This window comes from Orbicella franksi, chromosome 10 (genome assembly GCF_964199315.1).
Source record: "Orbicella franksi chromosome 10, jaOrbFran1.1, whole genome shotgun sequence".
Lineage (NCBI taxonomy): Eukaryota > Metazoa > Cnidaria > Anthozoa > Scleractinia > Merulinidae > Orbicella > Orbicella franksi.
The window spans coordinates 15561655-15579581 of record NC_138154.1 but is presented as its reverse complement, the minus strand read 5'-3'; the positions used below and the strand labels follow the sequence as shown (position 1 = coordinate 15579581).

At 39.9% G+C, this 17927-nt stretch overlaps 1 protein-coding gene and 1 pseudogene across 2 annotated transcripts in view; both read right to left on the bottom strand.

Moving 5' to 3' along the window:
* Nucleotides 1–17927, bottom strand: part of LOC145500321 (uncharacterized) — a 246823-nt gene that overhangs the window by 9423 nt on the left and 219473 nt on the right. Inside the window, exons 18-19 of the mRNA XM_081479823.1 lie at nt 2411–2561; nt 1541–1559 (exon numbers count right to left, since the gene is read on the bottom strand). Coding sequence (XP_081335949.1) covers nt 1541–1559; nt 2411–2561 — 170 coding nt within the window. The remainder of the gene's footprint in view (nt 1–1540; nt 1560–2410; nt 2562–17927) is intronic.
* Nucleotides 1–17927, bottom strand: part of LOC145500340 (uncharacterized) — a 140979-nt pseudogene that overhangs the window by 73044 nt on the left and 50008 nt on the right. The gene's annotated exons all lie outside the window — the stretch shown is intronic.

The window sequence follows — 17927 nt, the reverse complement described above, 5'->3', positions numbered from 1 at the left end:
AAATAGTAACAATAATACGTTGGACACGAATTCTGGATTTAGGCGATTGAATTGCGCAATTTCAAAATGAATGCAATTAAGTGGCAATTGAACTTCGTGTCGTGCAATTTTGGTCTGAAACCATACTTGTGATTTCAAATCGAAATCGCGCTGCGCGGTCGTTCGAATTTGAAATCACAATCTCAGACCAATAAGTTCAATAACCATTGGATATAGAAATGAAAATATGAAACTAAATACGAAAATAAAATTAGGGGTAGAAAACAAAAGAATGTACATGGCTAAGGGAACAGTTTCGTCATGTTTATGTATCGCTACTGTTTTATTAAAAAATGTACCAAATCTTCCATTCATATTCTCCAAGGGGAAAAGCCCTAGCTGCTACCAATGTCAATACATATTGAGAGTGAGCGGGGATGAGGACTTGTGTGACTACTTGTACAGTACATTGCACTCTGCACTATCTGAGATAGTTTCACTATTTTTTCTCGACACCCGGGAACACTTATCTACTGTAGAAAGAGGTCTGGAGAATTGCCCGCTGCATGTTGTTATTTTTCCCTACCCCCTACCCCCTCCCTCCCTCCTTAAACCTCGTCCAGAAAAGCCTTCTGGGTTCGAAATTCCGTTGGGCGCGGTGACTAGAAGAAGGGAACTGATCGATCACGCGCGCAAATCACCAGTAGTTTACACGTCCGACTGATTTTCCTAAGAGGCATCGCAAGGGTCAGCACGACAGATGTTGGGTTGGAGAGAGCGAAAAAGTCGCACCGGGCTTCAGTATAGCCAGTAAGAGAATATCCCCGCTCATAGTTACTGTGGGTATTATAAAAGCAGTTTAGTTCGTTGTGCTGTTGACGTTTCCCAGGATTATCTTTACATATCTCATAGATTTTGAACCTCTAAAAACAATAAAAATTTGACTTAATTGAAATGTGTTTATATCCATTACACTTCAGTCAAGTAATAACAGTTTTATAACACGATTCTAGTAAGGTATATATTTAGTTACCGGTTTTGTTCGATTGGTTCGATTTTTCCGATTGGTCTGTTAATCGAACTCCCGAGTTCGGAAATCCGAACTCATCCCGAAAATGTTCAATTCGATTATATTCGATCGCCGAAACAATCGGCATTCAATCGAAAGACTGGATTTCGATTGAGCTTGATTGATTTTTTTATTTGGTTTTGTTCAAGAGCTCCCGAGTTTATTTTCCCCAAAAGAGAACATCGGAAGATGGCGCACAAATTTCCTCTTTGGGTTTCTACAGTTATGCACCCTCAGAAAATTTTAACAAATGAAGCGTTTTAGACGTGCTTTCATCGACTCTGAAGAGCACACTGTTTAAATAGCTTCCTTGGTAACCATTAACTCCACAAATAGCCGCTATCTAATAAAGTTCTTAACGGTAAATTCACCCTTACTTCCTTCTGAAGATAGTTAAGTTATAATACACCACAGAAATAATAAGCTCACTAGCTCAAAAAAGAAAAAGAAAAAGAAATTAACAACAACACAAAGCTCAGCAAATGAACTTACCAGGTTGCTTATTCGCTGTCTATGAAAAAAAGAATAAGAAAAATATTTACTGTGTGATTAATAGAAACACATTGGTCATCTGAGTTTAAAGCACAATTCGTTTAATTAGTGTTAACTAAATTTTAAGAAAACGACAAAACGTTTGAGTTTACAAAACATGTTTCGACAGAAACTTCTGTGATCCACAGGTAATTCAAGTACAAAGCGATGGAAAATGAAAATGTTTTCAACGCAAGATAAAAGAGGCTATTCATATCCCGAGAGAACAACCCTCTTTGAATCATTAATTACACCATACTAATCTAAAATTATCTCTTTCATTCTCACTCTTTCACACTTTGCTTCATTCTGTTGTAACTATTTATCACAATTAGCATTTTCTACTTATTATAAATTCAGCTTCCATTGCTTTGTCAGGTTAGATTAACTGAGGATGACAGAAGTTTCTGTCGAAACATGTTTTATAAACTCAAACGTTTTGTCGTTTTCTGAAAGTTCTTGATTTGTCTGCTACTATCAAGACCCTTTGTTGACTAAATCATTGTACCTAGGTATTAGCTATGAATTTGAAACAATCATTGTGAATAAATGAGTAACAAGCGAGGCTAAAAATAAATGACTGAAATCCATACTAAGCTCTTCTGAAATGTTTTCCAAATTGCGAACTTCATTAACAGACACATGCAGGCAGGTATAAACGTATAATTTATTTGTGTACGCATGTATGGTATTTGTGCGTTTGGGTGAGGTATGCAGGTCACGTACGTTCGTTTTTGTGTGTATGTATCTGCTATCTAATGTTAAAAGAAGCGGCCTTTTTGTTCGTAAAAATACAGAAACAAAACTGAAATCGACAAGGAAATATCTTACCTGAGTGTAAGGTGAAACAATTGACAATTGACACAGGCTTCTGATTCTTCGTGGTGTCTCATTGAGAGGTCTCAAAAACTCTATTTGGGGTACACCTTCAGAGGAAAGTTGAACAACGGTTCCATTTAGAAATTCCTTAGTAGGACGAAACCTGAAACATAAAGAGAGACTATTTTATTTAAGCCTTTCATACTGCTTTTCTCTAGTTCTACGCACATCCATCTTGGGTTTATTGCGCCTATAAACCTGAGGAAATTCGTGGTCTATTTCTTTATTCAAGCACCGTTGTAACTTGAAAACAATTACTTGGATGTTTTGGCATGACAAAAACATGTTTTAGCACCTTTCAAATCAGTCAGTGTGCATGAAATCTCTAAAGTTCTGCAACTCTTCTACAGGGAACAAGTGTACAAACAAGTTCCAGCTGTTACAGTGACGACACTCGAACCATGAACACCTATACTTTTTACGGGTTTTTAGCATTCTCCAATCGCGAGGTTACTTTATAACGAGGCTCGCGCATTTACGTCTGTTGAATTAAGTCAGAGTAAACATTGAGCTATCATGGCTGAGGAAAGTGAAGCGTACGTCTGGCTGAAATCATTATCTCCTGGAATAAAATTAGAGAAATTGTCCGTGCCGTTCGAAAGCAGGGGTAGATCACTGGCATGCGTCAAATCAGAGGATTTGGACTCGTTCTTTCCGTCTTCCAATAAGCTTTTACTTGCGGAACGACGTGTGTTGGAGACTGGACTAAGCAGCATAAAAACAGAGAGAGGCCGTCAGTCCAACCTGAACCACCTTGAGCCAAAGCGACTGAATATGACTCCAAGTACAAGCAGTGCACCCCAACAACGGTCATCTGAGGCTGCAGTCAAGTTTTGAAGCGAGCGCGATCACTTCAAGCCAAAGCCCTCAAATGATTCAAAGTCCGTTGGACCGAAGAGCTGCGGAACTGTCAGAAAATCTATAGCTGCTAGAAATGCCTTCCCCATAGACTACCGCCTTGTCGTGGTGGGGGAGCTTGCTTGCCTCAATGACCCCGAGAGCTATACCGTCGGGGGTCTTCCCCCAGCAGGTCTAACCTTGGCGGGCAGGTCAAAGGGTAGAGGCAAGACTAAATGGTAGTCACTAGTCACTGGCCCTCCAGGTTGGGGGCTGGGCGTGCGACTAATCCCCGCACCCCGTAAAAAAATGTATGATTACGGAAACCGAAAAGAAGATTGACAAACTCTTCTGGGAGTGTCGTCGGCCGACACGTGAGCTATCCGATGATATCTTTCTAAGCTGTTTTTCAAACAAGCTTGGATGGCATTCATGGGGAGCTGCTGCCGCATCGACGTCGTCGATGGATGGCGCAATCTTCTGGCCGGCCTCAAGAGTCCTCATGGGCCCGATGAGGATAAGTAAGTAAGTAAGTACTAGAGGTGCAGGTTAAAAGTGCTAAAAGGCATCTACATAGGAAACAAAAAGCCCTGAAAGATTTACCAAATGTTCATGAAAGGCGGGGAAAAGTGTGTGCTATTTGACATACGTCTGGCTACAAAAGAAAAAATTGTAAGAAAATTCATTGCAACGATGTCAACATTTGTAAGCTAAAGGACAAGCACCCAAAACTGTTGGCCGATATTCGCACATTACAGCGTGAACTAAAAGAACTCGAACAAAAGTTTGCGAAAGCTGAAAGTGACCACGACGTATTTGCCGCTGCCAACTAAATCAAGTTTCTTTGCTATCATGCGTCCACGTCTTAGAAAACGAAATCCCGCTAAGTACTTAGTTCGTTCTTCCTTGCATAGACTCTCCAGTGAGCGCTGAAAAATAAAGTTCCATTAGAGGAAACTTACGAGGCCGTTGATAAAATCAAGAACATGGAACATTCCGGAACATTCCGGAACATCCCTGAACATTCCGGAACATAAAAAAAATTATAATAATTATGAGAAAAATATACAAAATTAAATAAAGGAATAACCAAAACAGAGAAATAAGTAATATAATAAAAGTAATTGGGATTATTTTAAATCCGAATATGCAAAAGAAAGGTGTAAATGACTGCAATGAGTGAAGGCTCGCAACTTTAACCTTTTAACCATCCTGGAGGAAATGTACAAGCTATTCCCAATAATCCGTTCCTGCCAATTGTTCACCATCAGTTTAATCACGTGACGGCCCCTTATTTTTCCAAGTGGTTGAAGAGGTCGATTACCACCATATTGTTTTGTTGCTGTTTTTTTCATGGCGAGCGAAATCCGGGGAGAGTACCTGTCCCCTGAGTAGGGGCCTGCTGTGCTCTTCCCAAAACGTTCTTCATAGAAAACCAAGATGGTGGCGTTCGAACTCCTCAATCAGACCGACAAATATGAGACTATTTCTACGTAATGCACCTATCAAAGGGTAGGGTGCGGTGCGGGTTACCAACGGGAATTTGATTGTGAGGTCTGTCCCCTGGGTAGGGATTCAACTGCTCCCGATGTCCCCAGGATAGGGTATATGACACGGTCGCCATCTTGAAGGACAAGCAAGTCTGGTAATGGGCCATCTGCCATCTTGTAAATATCCAGAAGTTTCTGGGAGTTAGTGAGGTCTTTGTCCGGAACCCAAAGGAAATCATTTCAGAGCGATTTCAAAGAAGATTAAATGAATCTTTTGTCGCCTCCATTAATACAGGCCATGCATACTTTCAGTCTATACTTGTACATATTGAATGGAAAGAGCTTGGGCTTCGTATATTTTTAGCGTCGATAATTTTCTGCATGCTTAGTCACTTCTTATTCATGAGTTTTCTTTGCCTTAGGGTGGAGAATTTTGATATTTGTTTCCAATTATGTTGTCCCGGGCGTGGCGATTTTGGCATTTTTTTTCAGAAAAGTTCAAAATCTCCACCCCTGGGTTAACAAGTTGCTGTAATTCGATTGACGCAATTGGCGGGAAAGAAGGGGAGCCTCCACTCGTTGCGGTCAGTTGAATGAATTGATCTTTATCCAGCACATATTTTTCTCATAATTGTTACATTTTTGTTGATGTTCCGCAATGGGTTCCGGGATGTTCCGGGAAGTTCCGGAATGTTCCGTGTTCCTGGTTTTATCGACAGCCAACTTACGATTGGAGATTGCCAATTGTTATCTAAGAGTATAAACATGGAGTTGTTGACCCTCTCCGAGTGCAGTGAACTGACACGAACGATTACATGCAAATGTTGATCACAGTTGTATCTTAGTTCTACTTTTCTCCTTTTATGCTGCACTGCCCTGTTGATAAGTTTATGTTGTGACTTCAACTGGAATAATCACAAGTGCAAATGTTCTTGCGCTGATTTTATTGTTTACAAATGATTATTCAATCTTCACCCTTGTTACAAAGTAACAATTTCACAATAGAACAGTTTCACAGAATCTATCCAGTAAAAAGTTTTGTTTTCAATATTACATTCTTGTCAATAAGGACAATTTACACTTCTTAAGGCTGGTTTTCACTAGCGACGGAGTCGTAGTCGGAGTCGTAATCAGAAGCGTAGAGTGATACGATCTAGTGAAAATCAAACCGACAGAGTCGGAAGCAGAACACCGCATCCGCCTACAACTCCGTCGCTTACGATCCAGTGAAAACTAGATTGTCGGAGTCGCATACAGAAGCGGAAGAATAAACCAATCACAATGTTCGTTTCCGGACCTTGTGATTGGTTGGTTCTTCCGTTTCTGCTTCCGACTCCGACAATGTAGTTTTCACTGGATCATAAACGACGGAGTCGTAAACGGAATCGGAAGAAATGGAAACGTTCTGCTTCTTCCGACCCCGATTCCGTCGAGCCTATGACTCCGCTTACGACTCATAAGCGCTCTTATGACTCCGGCTACGACTCCAACTCCGACTCCGTCGCTAGTGAAAACCAGCCTTCTTTGGCAGCATGAACGAGTCACGGCTGAGATGAAAATAGCAGTAGATATGAATAGAACAACAACTGTCAATCAGACGTAGACGCAGTGTATGAAGTATGAAATTGAATTTGCTGGAGTTATTTTCGATACAGCTTCGCATATCGCTATTTCAGTTTCATTCCCAGTGAAAGATGTGTTAAGGTAGCACTTTATTTAGTGAAAACAGAATTCGCAGTTGTTCAAGTGGGGCGTGTAAACTTGCATTCTTCACCATCCACGAGTATACTACGAACTCACAAAGTGACCAGTTCCCAGATGGCTTTATAGCTCAGTTGGTAGAGCACTGCACCGTATCGCAGAAGTCATGGGCTCGAATCCTGTTCAGGCCTGAGTTTTTTCAGGCTTTAATTTCACATCTGCTTAAGTTGTGTGTATGGCTGAGATGATCAATCATGTCTTCATATCATTCTCCGCAGTTCAAATATATGATATATCATATATTCACTTGCATTCAACGCCATGTTCTTGAAGAATATCTCGTAAAACGGCCTCCGCAAATTGTCCGTGGTGAAATCAACAGTTGTCCATAACGACAACGTCGCCATTCCTCGAGAATTGTTGAACCATCTAGGCTATTTACTGAAAGAGCTTCACTGAAGAAATTCAGCAACTCCATATTAGTAGAAGGGCCTCTCAAAACATCAAAGTAATCTACTCCGTTAACGGAATGAATTAACGTAACTTCAGCGTATACTTTGCGTTTGAAGCATAGCGCTGAATTTCTATCGTAGGTTCGCCGACATAGGAATTGCCATAGACCCGATTTCCTGACGTTACAAAAGCATTACATTAGTCAAAAAAATGAAGTTTCGTGAAGTCACCTTGCCCAATTTGGTCAAGAAAATAATTGGTGTATTCCGTATTTGCACGTGGCAACGATTCTTTGGGTACTTGGGAAACCTTTTTCTTTGTCATTCTGCAGTCTTCCCGGATGCACTTTTTTATTGCAGACTGTGATGGGGAATGACCAGGGGGAGAAATTCCATCTAATAACAAACGCTGATGAAGCTCACTTGTATACATACTTGGTTGACATAATTTCTCTGACTCCACATATTCAACAAAATCTGCCGACATTTTATTTTGAACCGGTGTTTTTTCGGCGTGGTCCCGCTAGAGAAGAGTTGCTCTCGTCATAGAATTGAACATAATTACATATCCGATGCTAACTCGCACAGTTAGTGTAGATCAAGCACTCTTTCCCCATAAACTTGTGGCAGAAATTTACCATTGTCGCATATCCCTTGCTGTCTATTGACAGCGAGTTTGTACTCACCTTCGCCGAACAAGAATTTAAAAAGTGAGTACCATCAAAAACTTTACAGATTATTTAAAGTTAGCGATAAAAATTGTACTTAAAAGAATATTTAGTTGGCGCGTAGGCCATTTTACGTTCAATAATATAGTCGAGACGACGCTATGGAAAAAACTAACATTATTTTTTCCCGCCACCGCTGTGATTGGACAGCACCTAAAAAACGCTAATCCTTTTGTTTAAATGAAGAACTCTCACTGGATAATGATAAAAAAAAATACACCAAAAAAAAGTCTTGGTGTTCATGGTTCGAGTATCCTCACTGTAATTTCTGCCTCTTTTGAAGGCACTTATGCAATTGCTTCGAGCAGATATCTTCAAAAGGAGTTGTAAAGCCTTCCTGATTTGAAACCATTCCGTAAGACATTTTAAAAATTTGATTGTTTCAAGTTGTTTTGTCGAAGTTGTTGTAAATTACAATTGTAAGTAAATAGTTTTGTTTTTTGTGTCGCTAATAATAAACCGTATGTGTAAATACTGCAATGCCGAGTCTTGTAAGTTTCTTTGTGTTAGTGGAGGCAGCTTCTTTCGCAGACTGCTAAAGTTTCTTCTTCAGTTACGTTTGGAAACCATGGAACAATTTTCCTTACGACTCTCGCGAGCTGCGAGAATGTGTGAAGAGCACTATCTAGAATGAAGGGAAAAATAATTGGCGCTTATTTGAAAATCCTTTCAAAATAAAGAAGAATGGTGTTGTCCTCATTGAAATATCTTCTCTTGTTTGAGAGATATTTACGTTTTTGTATTATGCAGATGAGGAAAGTGATGACGTCATAAGTAGTTCCATTAAAAAAGTAAAACACCGAATTAAGAATATCTCTAGAATTATTAGAGCGGTGCTCTTCAAACCTGACACCAGAAATCTGCATCACAAAAAGCACAAAATGACACCTGTTGTGCCGATGCCATGAAAACAGTTTTCTCGCTGGTCTTGGTTAAATTAAGACTGAAATTCCCATTTTTGGTCTTAAACAAGGATCATCGTCGCCCAACAATCTAATGAGGAGAGTTAAGACAATATGGGCACCATGTGTGTTCTGAGTAATACTCACCGTAAAGGTTTGTAAATTAGATATTTGGTTTTTGACAGAAAGAGACTAGAGCCAAGAGTGTTGCGGGCCGTAATAATGGCACAACATATGTCATTTTATGTCTTTTATGCACATTTCTGCTGCCAAGTTTGAAGAACACCGCTCTAATAGCGCAGCTCCCCGTGCCGAAGGCGCCCGAGCGGAGTCCCATACTTAAGAAAATCTGGTAACCCAGCGAGCGAAAATTTGGGTTGTCTCGTGACCTGTCCGTATGACCGTGCGCCAAGCCCCATACCTTGAAAAATAAGAGACTAGCACATTACCACAGGTGCATCTTTGATATTGGACATCGATGTTATAGTTAATTGACAGCTGTCAAAACAATGTATCCACTGACCGGTATCACGTGACTGTATCGCAGGCTCAAGTGTAGAACTCATCGAGGTCGCTTGTTTTTTTTTTTCCTTTTTGCAGTTGACCGATGACCAGTTACTGGTTTTCGATTGGATCGCAGTCTCAAGCCAGGTTGTTACTCTAGGTGTTAAGGTGAGGTACGTGCATAGACAAAATTTCGGCAAAAATTAACCCCTGGTGCATTGTTGACTTTTCCGTCGACATATGCCTTGCACAATCGTCTCTTGGAAAGTTGATATATTGCGTGCGTAATTTCTACAGGCTTGGAAACTTAGCCACGCTTATTGGGTATAAAAATCCAGCACCATTAGACAGTTGACCGAGAGCCAAATATTTTCCCGTCTAGCCCGGCCTAACTCAGTCAATTAGAATTTTATCATATGACCACTTGGTGTTGAAAATTTTGAAAATTCTGTTTGAATTTAAATAGGAAGCGATTGCATAACATCAGACCGCCGCGCGCGGAACAACTACAAAAAAGATTCTACAATAAAAAGTTGTCAATTATTTCTCCGCGTCGAACAAGAAACTCACAATTCATCGAAAAACACGACTCATTTTCTCATTTTTGTTTTTTAATGTCAGTCCACAATTACAATTCATGCTAACGGGATTGGCTAACCTGTTTAAAAAGCCAACAGAAAGTTGACATAAAGCTGTGAAAAATATGTCAAAACCATCAAAACATAGCGAGTGACAAAAGTTCGCTTCACGCTTCGCTGAAATTGTTCACAAATCTTCTTCATCTGAAGACTCAATAAAATGTCGGCGTCGCTTCAAGCTATTTGTTGGCCTCTTGGATTCTCTTAAAGGGAGGAGCAGCAACTGAATATTAATGACATCGATTTTGGCTCCCGGAAATAGTGCCTGGGTTTACTGACTTTGCTGGCTTTGCTGTGTAGTGGAAATTTAAGCGAGTTTTAACTTACGTTCGTACTCAGTTTTTGTCTCTTCAAACAACGGTACTGTAGAAACTGCAGGGCAATTTATCCTACTGTACACAAGGTATGTTTGTGATTTCTCTGGTTTAACTAACTTCTCTCAGAAACTCTGGAAACTAGAAGAAAACTGAAGAAAACTTTTATATCGTACTTTGTTTTCTTCACGTTGTTTTCTTACTCAGTGACCCACGATGGATTCTTGATGCTTTCCACTGAAAGAAGTTTCGCCTCAAGAGTCTGTTTGCTTATTCCAAAGATTAATTATCGGACAGTTCACCCGGAAAAGTTGTTTTCTTGACCGCCTGTTTGCTTGTTGCTGGTTTCTGAGAAAGTTGTGAACTTCTTCATTTGTAAGGAGTGTTGACTTTCGGAGAGCTCTCGGAGAGTGAGTTGGAGACTGAAGTAGTTCTGCATCCGACAGTTCGCCTGGATAGTAAAATTTGCTCTCAGAATGCTTCAGAAATGATCACGTTCATCACTCATTTTGAAGAATGCAGAATTTTACAACAAAAAAATTGTTTTTGTCATTAACTCGCATCGAATTTCCGTACGCTTTTCTAGTAGGACCGTACGCCTTTCTAGTAGGGCCGTACGCGTTTTTCCGGCCCTATCACTTCGACACGTACGGCCCTCATACAGGACTTTTTTCCTTATGGTTTTCCAAGGAGATTGTCCGCGGGGCCGTACGGGTCATATGATAACATGATTTAATCAAAAGTGATTAAAGAAAAAGATATAACTCTCTAGAGGCTTTAATCTCTTCATTAATGCTAGGCGTAAAGTTCTTGATGTAGAAAGCCTCGAGAAATGCTAATTGCGATCAATTAGCACGGGTATCTGAAGTCAGGTGAAACGGAGCGATCACGAAGAATCACGGGACTTGTGAGGATGAGGTATGGCCCCGGTGGAGAGAGGAAAGGTGTTACTTAAAAGCACCAGCTATGAAGCTAATACGTTAGTTGAGTGCGGGTATAGTTTGTTAAAATTTAACTGGAAATATAGTGAAACCACACGCTGAACAATTATATGCTCATAATGGATCATTTCTTGAGTTTCTGATCCAAGAAAAGCAAATCCTCTTTTTCCTTTATGGTTAACTATTGCAATAGGAGCTACGCTTTTAGGCTTGGCTAAATCTACGTATTATATCCAGAGATATTATTGATTCGGTGTTTTACTTTTTTAGGGGGAACTACTTATAACGTCATCACTTTCTTCGTTTGCATAATACACAAACGTAAATATCTCTAAAACGAAAGAGGATATTCCAAAAAAGAAAACGGCATTCTTTATTTTGAAAAGCCTTTCAAATAAGCTATTATTTTTCCCTTCATAAAAACTTAAAACTGAGCATGCTGAACGTTTTCTGCCTCCAAATGCATTTCTTGGTGATATATAGACTTAGCCAAGCCTAAAAGCGGAGCTCCTGGGCTGGGTTGCTTAAAGCCCGGTTAAGATAACCCAGGTTAAGGACAGTGCCCACTTTTGTTGGTGCGCACACGCTCTACGCATCACGGAAGCCAGGGTTTAAGCGCCACGCGCGCGCTATGGTTGACATTGACGCGATCAACTACGCTATCAAGTACAGGACTAAAATGAAAGCAAATTTTCCTACTGTGACCAAATCAAGTTTAATGAACCTGTACTTAAACCAGGAACAACAGAATAGCAGCATATCGCTAACCACTAACTGTTTGCGTCTTCCAGCTGAAAACCTAGCTGTTATCTGTTGAAAATTATACTGATATCCAACTGTAAACATGTACCTGAAGATGGCGGAGTGCGCGCGCAAAACAAGTGCGAAATACGCAGATGTCTTACTTACTGGGCACGTGACAGGAAAAAAATGTAACGGGCACCGTAAAATTTTTCAAAAAGGATGAATAACTTTAAAAAACGCGTGGTTATCCCTACATTTTATGTTATGAAATGGAAGTGGCAAGCCTATTCAACGCGTGATTAGTTCTGGTTGTGAGCAAAAGGTGTTTAGATTGTATTTTAGCTGAACCAGAGGAAGGCTGTCACAGACGATAAAAGCGCTGTTGCAACGATTTTGTTATTAAAAGCATACCAAAAATGGTTTTTATGTTACCATTTGCCATGTAGTTTGAGGATCTTCTTAATTACTCTAGGTGAGAAGGTGCTGATGTCAGCATTTTTGTTGATATTCAAGGCTAATTATCTCAAAAAAATGCGTGGCTACCCAATTTTTCTTTGTGAATTCCAATAGCCCGTGCAGAGATCTACTTTTTCTGCGTGGTCCTAGCATGGCGCAAAAATCTTTGTATTTAGTAGGTACCGTCCTTGCGCGAGAATTTTGATTTCAGTTTTGTAACTTTGCAGTGATGTTTTCTGTATATTGTTTGGCCTTCTGTTTTGAGTTTAAATAATCTCAAAATACACAAAACAAAACATTTGTAAACAATGAATATTTATACTTCTGCTAACTTTTAATCCTGGGTTAGCGTTAACCGGCCGGAGAACAACTCGGCCCCGTTTACAACAATATAACCTAACATAAGCCCGCGATCCAATAGAAAACTAGCTCTTGATCAGCGGTCAACTTAAAAAAAAACTCGTTCCATCGATGGGCTCACAACTTGAGCCTGCGATATGGTCACGTGACACTGGTCAGCGGATATCTTATTTTGACAGGTGTCAATTGACCGTAACATGGATGTCCAATAACAAAGAAGGAGGCTATAAACCAAGGCTGCATGTCTCTGTTAACCTTTTAGCTGGAGTATAGACGCCATCTTTCGCGACTCCGTCGTCGTCGTCGTCGTCGTTCGCACGCGCCCACGAGCAATACCACTAGCCATGATAACCATGAGAAAATCAATTCATGGGTTTCCTTTTCTTTCCTGTATGGGTATGGGGCTCCGCTATAATGTAGAATGATAATCTTAAAAGAAGTTTCGTTAACGTATCTTTCATTCGGCGATCTTTCGATGCGAATTTCATGCTTTAAAAGCGAACAGGATTTGCTGTTTGACTCTATCACCTGGTGATTTGCATATTGTGTTCATGGAGATTTCGTTGTTTCGTTCGGTAATTTTAGTGAAAGGCTCATTGATAAATTTCTTTAAAGATTACTGGTAAATGACTAGTAAAACCACAGCTGATAATATGAATTCAAAGCCGTCAACAAAAATAATCAAATTTGAAACGATTTTTTTAAAAATTTCTATCCCTTGGCCAATTTTGGTGAGAATTACATGCTTTAATAGCGAACCGGATTTTCTATTTGGCACTCGCACCTGGTGATTTGCAGAGTTTGTTTACGGATATTTTCTCGCTTGGTTGATTGTTCAATTTATTCGGTTTCATGAAATGCTTACTGATGAAATTCTTTAACACTCGGACGTACAAGCTGACTTGTACGCCGACCGTGGTACAAGGAAGGGGGGATAACCCCTCCCCTAGGTTTTTATTCTATTAAGGCACAGCAAAATAAATTTACATTGATTTAATAGCCCTGAGCTTGCTCTACAAGACGATACCATTTTTGTTGGTTATGACGTCATATGACGTCTTAAAAAGTCAAAAATAACGAAAAGTAATAGAAAATCAAGCTAGAACCTTGGTGAAATGTAAAAATTCGTGTACTTCTGCATTTACGTGAAGAAGTAAGTTGATCTTTGGCCAAACCTACATGAAATTTGCGTTTGCCGTGGCAACGTCAAAAAGGATGGACATACAATTGACGTATCAAAATTTCTGCAGATGATGAATGAACAACTGCTGAAAGTTTGAGCCCCGTAGAGCAAATAGTCTTTCAAAACCTCGAAAAAACATTATGGGGTTGGGATCCAGCACCCCACTCCTTGTACATCCGAGGGTTAAAGGTTATGGTGTCGAGTAAATGATTATTATTTTATGGGAGCTCCGATTTTAGGCTTGGCTTGATCTATACATTACCCTTAATCGTCTGAAAGGTACTGCGTTAAGGCATTAAGAGCACTCCCCTTCCTCGGTCCCAAGTGACCAGAAAGAAGCCCGGTCTAAACAAAGCAAAATTATGAGCAGATGGTGCTAGTTTATGGTATAATTTTTACTTCTACTTCGTGTATCGAGTGCACATGGAAAGCCCTTAGGAGATAAACTAAAAACTATAAGAGAATAGTCCATCAGTTGCTAGTCTTGTATTTTTCATTGCCTTATTCGTCACAGGAACCAAGGATAGAGCTTACAAATTCTAGCCTGCGAATATGGGAGTAATAACAGGCGGCTGTATTTACATTGTGCATGCTATAGTAATTGAGTTTTGGCAGCATGGGTTGAAGGGTAAGGGAGTTAATCCCCCATATAGGGCATTCTTGCTAAAGTAATCTCTCTCAAGTTATCTTTAGATCAATATTTTAATGTTATTGTAATTAGTGTAGTTAGTCATTGTTCCTGAAAAGCCCCATTGGGGAGACAGGAATAAATTATATAGGTAATAATAAATAATAATAAATTAATATTTTAAGAGGAGGCCTCCAATCACCTAGAGGTGGTTTTCAGGAGGGTCCTCTAAAAAATAAAAGTCTAAAATATACACTAAATGTCTAAAATACAGAAGTAATAAAAAAAAAACGTGAAACTAAAACTAAGGTTTAAAGCTAGAACTAGGATTAAAAATACTATTACTAACTAAGGTTAAAAATGGTTAAGGAAAACCTGTTTCAGTTTGTGTTTGTGTTTAAAAATCCTTTTTGGCATAAGTTTCTTTCGCTCACTTGGCAGTGAGGCCCAATCGGTCATTGCTTTATAACACGTTTTGTGTCTGCCCCATTCCGTTCTTGACTTGCGAATTTTGAGTATTGTAACCGTGTTTTTGGTAGATCTGAACACATCGAAATGTTCGGGGATCTCTCCTTTCATTGCGTCTTGCACAAAGACAACACCGATGACCAAAACGCCTCGCTTGTAATAAGACCCACCGCAACGATGTTAGGGCCTCAGCTGATGTCACTTTTCCCTTTACAATCTTCTTTACAATTCGACTTTGGAATGATTGCAATTGTTTCATCTGTGTTGTTATAACACGCTGATCTCCCCAGACGATATCTGCATAATCTAGGTGTAGTAGGACAAGGCCATTCAAGTATGTGAGACTTTTCTCGTCGAGCATATGATAGATTCGGTTGAATACTGAGAGGCGATGCCCCAGTTTTTGTAAAAGGTTATTGACATGCATCTTCCATTTCCATTACTCATCCAGTACTACTCCTAGGTACTTAAAAGATGAAACACGATTCACTTGGTCTTTATCAGTAAAAAACTTAGTCATTAAATGACGACAACATTGTTTTGCTTCCAGACAGCATCAATTTAGTCTTCTTTACATTAACTGTTAATTTGCTGTCGGTGTACCAGTTGGAGATTTGGTTAAACTTATGTCGAAGTGCATCAGTAAGCTCTTGGGGTGTCAATGTAGCAACCACAAGAACAGCATCATCTGCATACGAGAGGATACGTATCCTCTCAGCGATATCAACGTATCCTCTCGGTCACATGAACAGAATGTTTAGAAAGCTTTATGTACAATCGACGCATCTAAAGCCACTGGTTCTGACGGGATTCCCGCAAAAGCATTAAAGATTGCAGTTAGTTAAATTAATGGGGCTGTAACCAATTTGTTTAATGAGTCATTCAACAAAGGAACATACCAAACCTCATGGAAAACATCGCCAAAGTAACTCCTGTGTTTAAAGGCGGCAAGAGAACCGACAGTGATAACTATAGACCTATTTCTGTTCTGCCCTAGCTGTGTCTCGAATATTCAAGAGTCATTCATGAATTCGGAGTTACAAGCTTATGCCAAGCAAAAGGGCTTATCCAACAGCGCCAGTTCGCTTACGTTAGACACTCTCCTACCACAACTGCATTAATCAAAACGGTTGGTTCATGGAAGTTGGCTATAAATAAAGGAGAAAAAGTTGCGTGTGCCTTTCTCGATAGTCGAAAGGCTTTTGATGTGATTGACCATGTTACCTTGCTGAATAAACTTCAAGCACACGGCGTAAGTGGAACTATACTGGAGTGGATGAATAGTTACCTTTCAGAAAGAACTCACTTAGTCTCGTGCGGCGGTACCACCTCTTCCAAGAAAGCGATATCGCACAGAGTGCCCAAGGGGTCAATACTTGGTCCAGCCCTCTTCAATGTGCACATCAACGGTATCAGGAGTGCTTGTCAAAATTATAACTTTGCTTTATATGCTGACGACACCGAATTCCATGCAAGTTCGATGAATATCGACACAGCTGAGGACATCGTCAACAGTGACCCGAGATCAATTAGTAGCTGGTTTAATCTAAGTGGCCTAGTATGCAACACAAAGAAATCTGAAGTCATGCTAATAGGAACTAATCACGCAGTGAGGGCTGCCCGTGAATTGAAAGTTATACCAGACGATAAACCCTTGAAACAATCGGAACATTTCAAGTATTAGGGACTGCACATTGACAATCGCTTAAGCTGGAATTTTCGTCCCGCTCAAATATATTTTAAGATCTATCCTAAACTTAAAATCCATAATAAGACTTCATCCTATTATTTTATTAAGAATATATAAAAATACTAATCTTCCTATATTTGATTGTGGGTGTATAGTTTGGGGAGATTGCGGTAAGCAGAATGCTCAGCGTTTAGAACGCCTCCAGAATCAAGTAACGCGTATTATTTTGTCAGTTTATCGTTAATCCTGTTTTCAGGACATGCGCAGTAAGCTAGGTCTTTTATCATCAAGAAGTCAACGTCGTTTCTCAAGGCTTCAATTAGTTTATAAAATCGTTAATAACATAAATTGTCCAGATCAGTTCAAGAATTATTAAGTTAAGCGATCAGAGTCACATAAAAGATCTCTAAGGGATAATACCTCATTAGATTTAAGGGGAGTTATGTCTTCAGCAATGGGACAGTCTTCGTTTAAGTATGCTGCTGCGAAGGACTGCAATGATCTTCCCAAAGATTTAAGGGAACTCAGCTCTGCTTTTAGTTTTAAAAAGGTTTTTAAATATTTCTTAGACGTAGATCTCAAGGAACATAATTGTTAGTGGGTACACTGACCCTACTAAAACGTTAAAATACATTCTCCGCTAGTATTTTAGCGTCACATCCCTCACTGGATTTTCTGTGTTAGGTTTCGGAGGACGCTCATTTCGAAATCGTGATTGGTCGTTTCTTTCTATTTATACTGTGCGGCAGTTTCGTTCGATCTCTCTCGCTTTCAACTCTACACTTATTATCGGAAATAACCTTTAATTTGTTCCTGTTTATCCATTGCCAGATACTACCTTTGTTTTCATTTACTTCCAAGCGGCAGAGAGGTTTACATGGATCGCGCACGATGCTTCAGATGCTTTAAGCTCGGCCACTGGACAAGAGACTGTACCAGCGCATGGTCGAACCCAAGAAATGTCTACCGTGGAACCGACTTCACCCCCGGATACTCTTACTTCTTCAACAAGCCCAGTCTGGGAATGCAACCCGACCCCGGTCCCTAAGCAGTGAGGTGTTTGAAGAGGAAGTTTCGGATATGTGAAAGCGAATTGTTTGAACTTGAGATGACTGACCCTCCACCACTTACAAATGTTACAGGAAATCTTCGACGAAAACTAGAATTTTGGAAGTGCGTTGGAACCTCGAAATTTAGTCTTAATGTTATAGAGAGGGGATATATGTTACATATCCTTAGTCTTCCGGAACCAGCAGTATTTAGAAACAACAGATCATCCCTTGCCCATGCTGAATTTGTTGAGGATGCTATACGTGAACTAGTTTGGTCGGGTCGTGTTCTTGAAGTTGTCGTACCTCCGTTGGTGGACAGTTCATTGTCAGTTTCAGGTTAAGCCAGTGAGAAAAGAGGCTTATTCTTGATTTAAAATACAT